Source organism: Neophocaena asiaeorientalis, unplaced genomic scaffold (genome assembly GCF_003031525.2).
Source record: "Neophocaena asiaeorientalis asiaeorientalis breed wild unplaced genomic scaffold, Neophocaena_asiaeorientalis_V1.1 scaffold1644, whole genome shotgun sequence".
NCBI lineage: Eukaryota > Metazoa > Chordata > Mammalia > Artiodactyla > Phocoenidae > Neophocaena > Neophocaena asiaeorientalis.
Genome location: NW_020171908.1, coordinates 37,286 through 49,496, shown reverse-complemented (window position 1 = coordinate 49,496; position 12,211 = coordinate 37,286). Strand labels below are relative to the sequence as shown.

The following is a 12,211-nucleotide window of genomic DNA, read 5'->3' as shown; positions in this document are numbered from 1 at the left end:
GAGGAGGCGGCGGGCGAGGCGGATGGCGAGGACGACGCGGGCCGCTGGGACGCGGACTCCGCCGCCACCTTCGAGGCCCCGGGGGGCCGCCCGCACGCCCGGGTCCCCGCGGCCGAGGAGGTGCGGCAGCTGCTGCAGGGGAAGCCGCTGGCCGACACGATGCGGCCCGACGCGCTGCAGGACTTCGTGGGGCAGGGCCGCGCCGTGGGGCCCGAGACGCTGCTGCGCTCGCTGCTCGAGGCCAACGAGGTGCCCTCGCTCATCCTGTGGGGGCCGCCGGGCTGCGGCAAGGTGAGCGCGTCCGCCCGCCCCGCAGCGCTCCCGGGCCGCAGGCGCGTTCTCCGGGCGTTAACAGAGTGAAGGTGTCTGAATGCGGGGGTGCGCGGGAATCGGGGGACTCCCGTGGCGGGCCGCCCAGAGCCGTGGTCCATCCTGTTCCGGGGGCGGGTGGAGTCAGGTGTGCAGCCAGCAGCCGGGAATTGTAGAATTTCTGTTGTGCTGCTTCCGGCTCTTTGTAGCCGTTGGTGTTTTCAGCAGACGGGTCTTCGTTAAAACTTGAGAGTGTGCTCGCTTAACAAGACTGACAGAACTCCTTCCCCCTGCGAGCCGCCTTCATCCACCGTTTCCATAACGGTCCTTAGGATGGCTTATCCTTTAAAGAAGCAACATCGGTCCATCTTGGTGGCCAGTGTTTTCTTAGGGGCGGGCACAAGCCCAGAGGAGGGCACTTAGGATGTTGGGGTCTAGAGAACACGTCACTGGAAAAGCGCTGGGGAGACTGGGAAGGAGCCCTAAGGAGACAGGAGCTAGGACGGAAAAAAGAGAAAGCGAGGAGGTGCTGAAATATATATTTTCCTGTCTTCAGGGAAAGGGAGGAGAGGAGCACGAGGGAGCGAAAAGCAAAGCCCAGGACGAGGCACGAAGGGGCTCAGAGCTGTGAGCGGGCCCAGAGCCCTCAGCGCACAAGGGCTTTTACGGATTTTCTCCAGTTGTTCTTTCCAGCTTCGTCTCCCACAGCTTAATCGCATCTCCGTTTATTCCAGTTCCTAGAGTGCGTCCTACTCGTGGTGTGCCTTCTTGTTTGCACTGGAGCTTTTCTGAAGCCAGACACAATCAGAGTTGACCCAGGAAGCATGGCACCACGCGGTAGCATTCTTAGTGATTCCCTAGAGCTCTTAAGACGGTCAGAACAGCTAATCAGGTAGAGGGCGTAGAGGCAGATGGCAAGACAAACGCCCCTGCGGAGGGGCGCTCACAGCACATGCCTGGCAAGAGAGCCAGTGGGCCGAGCTGTTCGGAGTAGTGGTTGGTCGCCGGTCACAGGCGAGGCAGATGTGGCCTGTGGCTGGGCTTGCAGAGGAGCGGCCGCAGTGCATGACGGTGCTGTGCGACTTTCAAAAAACAACGCCCTCTTCCCACTCGTTCAGGAGCACATTTGCCCCTCGTGACACGGTCTTCCATTTTTCTTTACCTCCATCCTTAACTGCTATACTTCACTGCTGACAGTAATAATAAAGTTAATAACAGCGGGGGTGTGTTTATCGAGTACCCACTAAATGCCAGGCGCCAGGCGTCGCTTCCCGGGAAGCGCTGACAGGGTCGCGGTGCTGCTGTTCCGTCTCTGTCCTCAGTGGACAGTCCCACGGGGCGGGGGTCGCCCTGAGCGCCGGGGGTCATCACTGGGCTCTCAGTTCAAGGGCTGGCTCTCCTTTTCTGAGCTGACCTGCGGAGCTTTCGGATGTGGCCCCGCCAGCCCCGTGGGTCTGCGCCTCAGCCGTCCGTGGTGCTGTGTCCTTGGCTGGAGAGGTCACGGCTGTCGCCAGGCTCTGCCGCCTCAAGGTGGTCGCTCTTTCCGGGGGTTCCAGAGATCTTAGCGTCCCCAGGAAGGCATCAGATGGGGTTAGACACCAAGGAGAGGAGATCAGGATCAGCGAACTTTCAGCTGCTTTCCTGTTTTCTTTGTAACATTCTTTTCCACTTGGAAGCGCGCTGCGCTGTTTCCGATCGTATCTGCTGCCGAGCGCGCCTCAGCGTTCAGGCCGCGGGTGAACGCTGCCGCAGCTGCTCTGGCAGCCTGGGTGCGCGTCCTTCCATCTCACCAGCTTCCACGCTCTGCCCTCTGTCGCAGACCACGCTGGCCCACATCATAGCTAACAACAGCAAGAAACACAGCGTGAGGTTCGTGACGTTGTCGGCGACCAGCGCCAAGACAACCGACGTGCGCGACGTCATCAAACAAGCTCAGAACGAGAAGCGCTTTTTCAAGAGGAAAACCATCCTTTTTATTGATGAGATTCATCGGTTCAATAAGTCCCAGCAGGTATGTTCACTTCTTTTTACTTTCTTTTGGTCCTTGTGAATGCTGACTTGAGTGTAAAGCCCGTGAGGTCACTGCATAAATGCTCGGGGCTGGGGGTGATGATAACTCTCCGTCCGCAGAAGCCTAGACCCTCAGCCCTTCTCCTTTGCCTGTGTCCCCTCACTTTTTCTTAGCATTTTTGTTTTAGTGACCAGAAAATGCTTCCTCTGTCTGATAAATGAAATTGTTGGTATACCTCAGAGCTATACGTATCAGAAACACCACTTTGGGTCAAGCTTCCAATTTTCATAAGTGTTTAAACGTCAGGACTCACGGTGAACAGTCTAAGTTCCTAACCTAATCCTGAGCTCAGAATTAGGAAAAGGAAGGAACAGCGGACTTACCCAGGATCCTGCAGGGTGTCGACTGGGGTCAATTTCTTTTGTTTTCCTCCACGATCAGGACACGTTCCTTCCTCACGTGGAGTGTGGAACCATCACACTGATTGGGGCGACCACGGAGAACCCCTCCTTCCAGGTCAACGCTGCTCTTCTGAGCCGCTGCCGGGTTATCGTTCTCGAGAAGCTTCCGGTGGAGGCTGTGGTGACTGTCTTGATGCGGGCGATCAACTCCCTGGGGATCCACGTCCTGGACTCCAGCCGCCCTGCCGACCCTCTGGGCCACGGCAGCAACAGCGGCTCTGAGTAAGTGACTCCGGCTCCGGCAGGGCCCCGGGGTGGCACCTCCCGGAGAATCCCCGGCTGGGGCTGGAGGGGCAGGGTGGAGAAATGTCCTCCTAGGAGAGACGGGAATGGAGGAGGGAAGTGCTGGGTCACAGACAGGCAGACAGGTGTGGCTCTGTCTCTGCAAAGGGCTCCTGGCTTTTCACACGTGCGTTAGAGCCCATCGCGGGCTCGTCTGTAGTTCTTCCAGCTTTAACTGCTTAGCCCCTTGCTTTAGTTCTTGGGTGTTTGCTTTTGTGCTGACAGATTTGGGTCTTTTCCTAGCACACTTCTTTTTTAAGGCTTGGAAGACCGACCATGAGAAGCTTTATTATTTTCTTCGCAGGATAGACTTACCTTACGAATCTTTTGAAGTTTATGCTCAGATCCCAATTTCCTGTTCTTGCAGTTTTTTTTCTTTTTAAGACACTAAGAATTAGTATAAACATTACCATAAAACTCCTTAAGTCTTTCTAGGATGATGTTTGAGCACTCTCGAAGTCAAACTCAGTTCCGGGAAAGTAAAGAAATTTTAGCTGAAAATCGTGCATTAAAGGCTGTCCCTTTTCTCTTGGTGATCTCTTTCTGTATTGTGAGAGCTGTGTGACGCACGGGGTGTGTATTGTGGATGATTTACTGGGTTACTTGGGGCAGAGGTTTTACCGTCTTTGTATTAGGGCGTATTCCTCAGCTGCCCCAGGGTCCCACGTCAGCAGCCATAACGCTGGGGGGCGAGGCCCATCTGCTGGAGGCTGGTGCCTCCACCCTCACCCCCACTGCTCTGGAGCTGCTCTTCTGTGACGATTAAAGCACAAGACCGAATTTTAGGCTCAGGGCTTAGGTTTCAGCTGCCCCTCCCCGTGTGTCCGGCCTCCGCCGCTCGCTCCTGTCTTGGATGCTGGAGGAGCCATGTGGTGCCTCATGAGAGCCCTGGACGCGGCCGAGGACCCCATCAGCACCCAGGTTGCTTGGCTTTAGGGTAGAGCCGAGGCGGGACCGCCACCCACAGTGGGAGCTCCAGGAGGGGCCTCTGCGTGCGGGGCGTGCGCCGGGGTCTGCAGGGCTGCTGCCCGCTCTGTGCGTCCAGTCCAGCTTTCCTCCAAGCAGCACGTCCACTGCAGACTCACGGAACCCAGTGATAAAGGGAAATTGAGAGGGGAAAAAAATCCTGACTTTTGCGTGTTTTTTGTGCATGTACTGGCTGTCGTTATATGTCTACAACTTTCTGTGCCACGTTTGTGTTTATCTAGGGTCATTTATTTATTTTATTCACATCAGTACTTCACGGGATGACTGTCAGGTTATCCCCTCCCCCATCACGGCCGTGCCGTAGTTTAAGTGAAACGAGGCCCAGAGCAGTAGGCAGGGTGCAGACGATCAGGCTTAACTCATGGGTCTACTCGTTAGCAGTTCTGACAAGAAGTTAAGTTGGGAGACGTCATAGGTCATTGGCTCAGGAGGCCGAGACGCAAAAAGGCCGAGTCATGTGCCCCAGATTACACAGCTTGAATGATGGAGCTGGATTTTGAAAGCGTGCTTCTAACCCAGTTGGAAGAAGGAACCTGAAGTTCAAGTTTACTTAGTACCTCCTTGGTACTGAGTGAAAGTGCTACTGGTGAGTATTAACATTCTAACCTTTCGCTGTGCTTCTTCGTGTCCAGGCAGACTGTATTAATTTGTAAAGGATTAGGAACCGAAGGCTTCCGTGTGTAATTTAGCAGTTGTGTCTTTTGACCAGATGAGATCTGCACGTCACGCTTACCAGGGATACAGTTTGAAAAGGCATGTGCCCGGGGTCAGGCCCTGGAGGCTGTGGAGTCAGTAAATCTGTGCTGAGATCCACACACCTGGATTTTAGGAAAGTTCTCTGTAACGTGACACACGTCGCTCTTGTCACCCTGACCGTGGAGTGTTCCTTTTCCTTAGAGAGAGTCATAGAGCGTTGTTTTGTCATTCAGGGAGCGGGTAACTGAGCCACGTCTGTGCTTCTGCGTGAAATAACAGGCGTCTTTTCACTTACTTCACTCCTCCTGCAGCTTAGACATCCAGACCGCAGGAAAACAAGGTGCACAAAGATGCAGGCCTTGGAAGGAAAGGGGGAAGGAGGGAGCTGGCCTTGCCGCTCGCGCCCAGGTTCCGGCTCAGAGCACGTGCTGCTCTCCGGCAGAGGACGAGGCTGTCACTTCCTTCCTCTCTGGGTCTCATTACTTTGGAATGTGATCTTTCCCAGTGCACTTAAACCATTTTTTCCCTTACGGAACCGTGTTTTGAATCACATTATAACGATATAGTTTATGGTCTCCTGCTTATTTCTCTGTGGGATGCTGTACAATTTCAGGCAATCTACCCAAGGTAGATTGCGCCTCCTTTAGTTCTTTTATGACTTTGGAAAGTTACTTCCAAATGAAAAACATCGTAGAAGTGTACGCTTCCGTTTTACAATAGCCTTAAACTGTCGAGCCGGAGCACGGTCCCCGTGATCTGTGCAGTAGTGGCTGTTTGTTGAGGGGTTTTGCCAGGGGCGGTGCACGCGTCCCTGCCTCTGTTCTCGCGTGACCCTCCTCCGTTCCCTCTCCTGAGATCTCAAGGTGTTCTGGCGCATTTTTTCCTCTTCAGAAGCTGGCTGGGGTTGGGACGGACTGGCGGTGGCAGGGACCTCTGGCCGTCCTGTGCAGCATTCTTGGCAGCCGGTTCCCATCAGAGACTTGGCGCGTGACTGTCCCAAGTGGCACCTTGGTTAGTGGAGCCCAGGTGCTGACAGATTTGTTTGTGTTTACAAAGGCTCATTTTGGGCGGGGCTGAAATGGGGGTGTGGCTCACATGGAAGAGGGGCTGTGGCACACTGGTGGCCCGTCCCCTGACTCCAGACCTGATGGACAGGGTGACAGTGGAACAGTGTGGACTTTGGTTAAGAGTCTAAACAGCGAAGGAAGGATTTCCTTTTCCACCCATGTAAAACTCATGCGCATTTTTAAAGGCTAGCTCACAGTCTGCTAGTCGGCTTCTCTCATAATTAGCGAGGCCCGTGAGGAGGCGTGGAAACACGGGAGCAGCAGGAGGGCCAGGGTGTGAGGCCACCCATCTGTCTGTTCTCTGCCCCAAAGCACTTCATGCCTCTCGGTGCATCCGGTGGACAGTCACACAGGCGGGAGGTACGTGCACCAGAGCCCTGACCTGAAGGTGGCAGAGCAACAGGTGACTTTACCCCTTTGTTGCTGGTGTTTACATTTTTTATAATCCCATTTGGTAAACAAGTAATATTCAGAGTTCTGAGGTTGTATTTCAAAATAATAATTTCTGTTAGTAAGATTGCAAACACTATATGGTATAGCCCCAATTTTGTTTTGAAAATGAGACTGGATATTTATAGAATAGAAATTCACTAGGTGTTCAGAAGGTTCTCTCTGCCACCCGGTGTGTCCGGAGCTGCAGGTCACACCACCCAGGTCCAGCAAGGTTGACAGAGACGTGGGTGGACGGCCCATAGAGCAGATCCAGCAAATGACCTGGTAGCTGTCATTCGCTAGGTGGTACGGATAAGGGTTTTTTGTGGTTTTGTTTTTTTTGTACTTCCCATGTGTCACCATGTTTAAAAATCCATGTTTCACTCTGAGATTGTGGGAAGAGTGAAGTTAGTCCGTTCGTTGTGCAGATGTGGAGTGCACGTTCATAAAGAATGAAACATGATTTCCGTCCTCGCGGCCCGGCGGTGGCGGGGGTGGAGAGACGGCGTGTCACCACCAAATGGCCCGGCTCCAGGTGACGCTCGCTCAGGGCTCCGGCTTGATCCCTTTCCTCCTGCAGATGGCCCTGCGGGCTCTTTGTTGCTAGGAAGCCTTCCAAGGAGATGGAATGCGTTGCTTTTATTAGTTCTGAAATGAGATGTTCAGGCCGTTTGGGTCTCCCTGCCCCCCCCCAAACACACACAGGCGCATATACACACACGTACACATACATGTATACAAGTACACACATATATACACGCACACATGCACACACGTATACACACACACACACACACACACACACACACACACAGATGATGTGCCGTCACCAAGCCCCGACTGCCCTCCCTCTTAGGCATACCTGGGCTGCCACACCCCCTCTGATGGGGGCCCGTACAACACATTCTCTTTAGTGTGGGTTGTCTAGTTTTTTCCAAATCATCAAAAATCTGCTTCAGGGCTTCCCTGGTGGCGCAGTGGTTGAGAGTCCGCCTGCCGATGCAGGGGACGCGGGTTCGTGCCCCGGTCCGGGAAGATCCCACGTGCCGCAGAGCGGCTGGGCCCGTGAGCCATGGCCGCCGAGCCTGTGCGTCCGGAGCCTATGCTCTGCAACAGGAGAGGCCACAGCAGTGAGAAGCCTGTGTACCGCAAAGAAAAAAAAAAAAAATCTGCTTCAGGAACAGGCCGTCAGCTTTACAAAGAGCCAGTGAGGTGGCCTTGGTGTGTGTGGTGAGTGTCAGATGAGGAAGGGAAGAGGGGGCCCTGCAGGCGGTTCGCACAGCTCTGGGGCCCAGGCAGCTGTGAGGGGTCCTGGGAGAGTCACTCACAACGCAGCCAATCCCTGGGGTGGGAGGCGTTCCCTGGAAGGCTTGGCTTTGGTGGGGGAGCAGGGAGATGAGTGAGAGCGGTGGCTTGGGATCGTCAGGGAGTGAGGTGCAGACTGGGGTCGTTCTGGCTGTTCAGCAGAGCGAGGGGGGGATGGGTGTGTGGTCAGGAGCTCTGCATGGACCTCCGTAGACAAGCTGGGCCCCTCTTGTGGCCACCTCCCACTCCCCGCCTTGGCCCAGCCCAGCGGCTGCCTAGGAGCTGTTTTCCAAGCAGCCGATGAAGGTTGCCGATGACACGGGTGAGCCGTCACTTTGGACAGTTATTTTCTGCTTTGCGCACGCGCAGCTGACACCTAGCCGGGAAGAGTAAGACCCCCAGGTAACTAGGTGTGTCACATAGCTTGTGTGACTAGACTGGGAATAGGAAAAGTAGTTCAGTTAGAGTCGAAAAGGAGTCGTGGTTAGACCTCCTTGACGAAGGTCCGCGTGTGCTTGGTACCCCCGTGGCAGCATATGCCCCAGGCCTAAATCCCAGAGCCCTGCTTCTGGGTCCTGCTGTGCCCAGAGGGGCCGGGGACCTGGTGGGTCATTTGTGAAATAAGGAACATGTGTGTGCCTATGTAGTTGTCACTCAGTGTCTGCGGGGGAACGGTTCCAGGGCCTCTGCCCCAACAGATACCAAAACCCGAGGGTGGTGGATGCTCAGGTCCCTTCCGCAAGGTGGCGTAGCGTTTGCATAGGAACTGAGCACATCCATATGCTTCAGGTCATCGCTAGAGGACTTGCAATACCGAACACAACACGTAGATGGTCGTAAATATGTTGTGAGTGCTTTGTAAGTAGTTGCTGGCATGTGGCAGATTCAAGCTGTGCCTTTTGGAACTATCTGGAATCTTTCCCCCTGACGTTTTCCATCCAAGGCTGGTTGAATCCGTGGATGCGGAACCCACAGAAGCAGAGGGCAGAGCGTCCAGTGAAATCACCTTGCGACTCCAGGGCGAGGCAGTTCTCAGTCTTGATGCCAACCCGTGTGACACCGTGGACCCGCTTTAACACAGTGGTTTGGGATCCAGGGCAGAGGCTTGAACCTCGGGTGCCTCGTTAGTGGCCTTGCAGGGACAAAAGGTCACAGAGTGCTGTGGGGTGAGCGTGTCCCCCACGTGTGACGCGCTCTTGGTGTTGCAGGCCCTCCGTGTTCATAGAGGACAAGGCAGTGGACACGCTGGCCCGCCTGAGCGACGGGGACGCGCGGGCCGGACTGAACGGGCTGCAGCTGGCGGTGCTGGCCAGGCTGAGCGCCAGGAAGGCGTTCGGGAAGAAGAGCGGGCAGAGCTACCCTCCCAGTCGCGTGCTGGTCACCGAGAGCGACGTGAAGGAAGGCCTCCAGCGCTCTCACATCCTGTACGACCGAGCAGGTGAGTGACCGCCGAGCTGTGCGGCCCCCGGGCAGCTCCGTGTTGGTCATAGAGGCGCCTCCCGCCCAGAGCCCATCTGATGTAACGGTAGCTAACGTGGAAGTTTGTCTTTTAATTTTCAAAACCACCTTAGGCAGTAGGTGACTATTAATGTTACCCCACTTTACAGATGGCAAAGCCTGAGTTCACAAAGCAAGTGCTAAAACTCATCCTCAAATCCAAGTCTGACAGATTCTGAGGACAGGACCTTCCCCCGTGTCGGTGCTGCCTGCACGCCAGCCCGCCCCACGGTCACCAGCCTCACCCCTGCTGCACATACCTACACACGCGCACACACACGCACGTGTGCTGTCAGACACATCCCAGCCGGGGGTTCCTGTTTCTCGGGGTCATGTTCCATCACGGGGAGCCACGCACAGCGGGGTCTCCCGTTCTCCACAGCTGTGTGCTGCCCACCTGGGCCAGGCCTTGAGAACATTCTAGAAGCCTTCCCCTTCGTGCCGCCCCGCTGTCACATCCCCACCCACAGTGGGTCGGCAGACACAAATACACTTCAGGTCCTAGAGAATCATCCTCTCACAGGCTTTGTTCCATAAATACAGATGATAGAGGCCTCGCCCTGGAACCTGCTCGCTGGTACTCTTGGCCTTTTTTGTAACTCTGCTGAGACAAAGACCGCCACCCCCAGGATTTTAATTATTTCTTTTCATGTCGTCTAGCATATAGTTACCCACCTGTGGGATTTGGTAGCTAGCTCCAAATATATTTCTGTGTCAGAGTGAAGAGATTTCCAAATGAGTACAGGTTCTCTGCCCTGCGTTGAGGTTGAGGTTCTACACAGACAGTGTGGAATTCTAGGCTATAAAGTGGTGTATGGTAAAAGCAGAAATAGAAGCTAGCGTAGAACGTCCATCTCACACACGTGCCTACAGCGCTTGCTCTGTGCCTGGCGGACGTTATGAGTACAGCCCCGTGAGCTAGCTGGTGTTGCACCCATTCTACAGGTGAGGGACCAAGACACAGACGGGGTCAGACTTGCCCACGGTCACGTGGCCGGTGCGCCTGGCATTTAAACCCAGGCCGCCTGGCTCCAGAGCCCGTGGCCTCGACCGTGTTACCTTCATCGTGGACCTAGTAGAAGTGTGAGACCCGAGGACCTCTGCAGCGGGGGAGGCTCGGGGCCGCCTCCTCGCTCACAGTCGGCGAGGCAGGCGGAGGAGAGCTGTCCTGCGTGCTCCGTGTCCGCGGTGGGCTGGGCCCGCACTGCCGGGCCTCGCGCCCACATCCAGGCTCAGCGTCCCACACCGGTCACCGGGCAGCTTGAGCACGGCTGTCCCACCTCGCTCTCCTCAGGCCTTCCTGGACCCTGCGCTAGTTCAGGCTTCCTTGAAGTCAGCCGAGTGAGAGCAGCGCCTGGCTCGGATGGCGTGTGGGCGCGGACCCCACGTCCCGCCACGGCTGAGCGGTGCTCTCTGGTGTCCAGGAGAGGAGCATTACAACTGCATTTCCGCGCTGCACAAGTCCATGCGGGGCTCGGACCCGAGCGCCTCCCTCTACTGGCTGGGGCGCATGCTGGAGGGGGGCGAGGACCCGCTGTACGTGGCCCGGCGGCTCGTGAGATTTGCCAGTGAGGACGTGGGTGAGTGACGGGGGGCCCGGGGCCCAGCGGTGCTGCTGCCTTTCGGCCTGGGAATCTCTTGGCTCCGTGTGGGGCAGGTGGGGAGGGGGAGAGTCAGTGTGAGCACAGCCGCTTCTTCCCGGGGGGCGGGGGCGTGCTCGGGGTGTTTGTCTCCCAGAGTCACCGTTTTCTGCTTCCTCTGCGGTGTGGACCACGCAGGAGGACAGGCCCCCTCGTTTCATCTGCACTTTGCTGCATGTCACAGACAGTGCGTTTTTTACGAAGTGAAGGTTTGTGGCAACCCTGCGTCATGTGGGTCTGGCAGCACCCTTTTTCCCACAGCAGCTGCTCCCATGGCGTCTCTGTCACACTTCGGTAATTCTCGCGGTATTTCACACTTCTTGGTCTCCGTTATATTTTTGTGATGGAGATGTGTGACAAGTCGTCTTTGATGCCACTACTGCAGAAAGACTGGCTCACTGAAGCCTCAGATGATGGTTAGCATTTTTTTAGCAATGAAGTATTTTTAGACATAATGCTGTCGGTGACGGTAGCGTGTAAACGTAACCTTTATACGCACTGGGAAACCAAAAATTTCATGCGACTTGCTTTATTGCGGTATTCACTTTATTGCAGTGGTCTGGAACCAAACCCACAGTCTCTCTGAGGTGCCTGTGTTGAAATAAAAGAAACACTTTAAATTTGCTTTGCCGTCAGGTGTTCTGGTTCCATCAGACAGCTCCTGAGAAGGAGATGGAAGGTTCTGGACACTAAAGAAAACGACCAGAAAGCTCTGCCTTGCTTTGGTTTAGTACATGTTCTGCTTTTAATGTGTCCGTCCTTGTGACTGTCTTCACGGCCTCTGCTCCTTATGTGGGTTGTACGTAGTCTCCTGTTTTTCCTACCAGCTGTAGAGTTTTTATCCATGAGGAGACAATTCTTGACGCTGGACAGTACCCGCTCAGTAAATGTCTCGAGTACGCCAGGGAGATCAGATTTTGCTGAGTGGATTCTTTTGGTCAAAGTCTGCAGGCAGTGATGGGTCAGGATGGGGGTGTGCGTTACGACTTACACGTGCCTTTGTCTCTGTGTGTGTGGCAGGTCTGGCCGACCCGTCTGCATTGACACAAGCAGTCGCCGCCTACCAAGGCTGTCACTTCTTAGGCATGCCCGAGTGCGAGGTAAGGGGACCCGCTCCGTTCTTTGCAGATCGGTCCCTTGCTCTCACGCTATGTCCCTTCGTGGTCCCTCACCGTGGATGCCTGGGACACTGAAGAAGCTGCTTGGCTTTCTCACTCGCATCTTAGAATCTTAAGACTCTAGAGAGGGGACCTCGGGTGTCAGCAGGGTCATGTGTTCAAACGGGGAGTCCTGAGTGCCGAGGAGGTGCCCGGAGTTTCCTGGGGACAGAAGTGTCAGAGGGGCCAAACAGGAAATCTCCGCAAGTTCACCCACAAACAGGGCCGCTCCTGCTTAGCTTTATATATTCGGGTTTCAAGAAAAATTTCACGTAATAAAATGTTCTTTCAGTTTAAAAAAAAAAAAAAGAAAAGAAAACCAGTGGTCTGGTTCAGCCTCTCGCCTCAAGCAGGAATGTCTTCTTTC

The 12,211-nt window shown here is 55.1% G+C and overlaps 1 protein-coding gene across 1 annotated transcript in view; it reads left to right on the top strand.

The window, feature by feature from the left end:
- Window positions 1–6: 6 nt before the first annotated feature.
- WRNIP1 (WRN helicase interacting protein 1) overlaps window positions 7–12,211 on the top strand; it is a 13,008-nt gene continuing 803 nt past the window's right edge. The window contains exons 1-6 of the mRNA XM_024741864.1: window positions 7–291; window positions 2,129–2,320; window positions 2,762–3,003; window positions 8,759–8,988; window positions 10,472–10,627; window positions 11,708–11,787. Coding sequence (XP_024597632.1) covers window positions 160–291; window positions 2,129–2,320; window positions 2,762–3,003; window positions 8,759–8,988; window positions 10,472–10,627; window positions 11,708–11,787 — 1,032 coding nt within the window. The 5' untranslated portion in view covers window positions 7–159. The remainder of the gene's footprint in view (window positions 292–2,128; window positions 2,321–2,761; window positions 3,004–8,758; window positions 8,989–10,471; window positions 10,628–11,707; window positions 11,788–12,211) is intronic.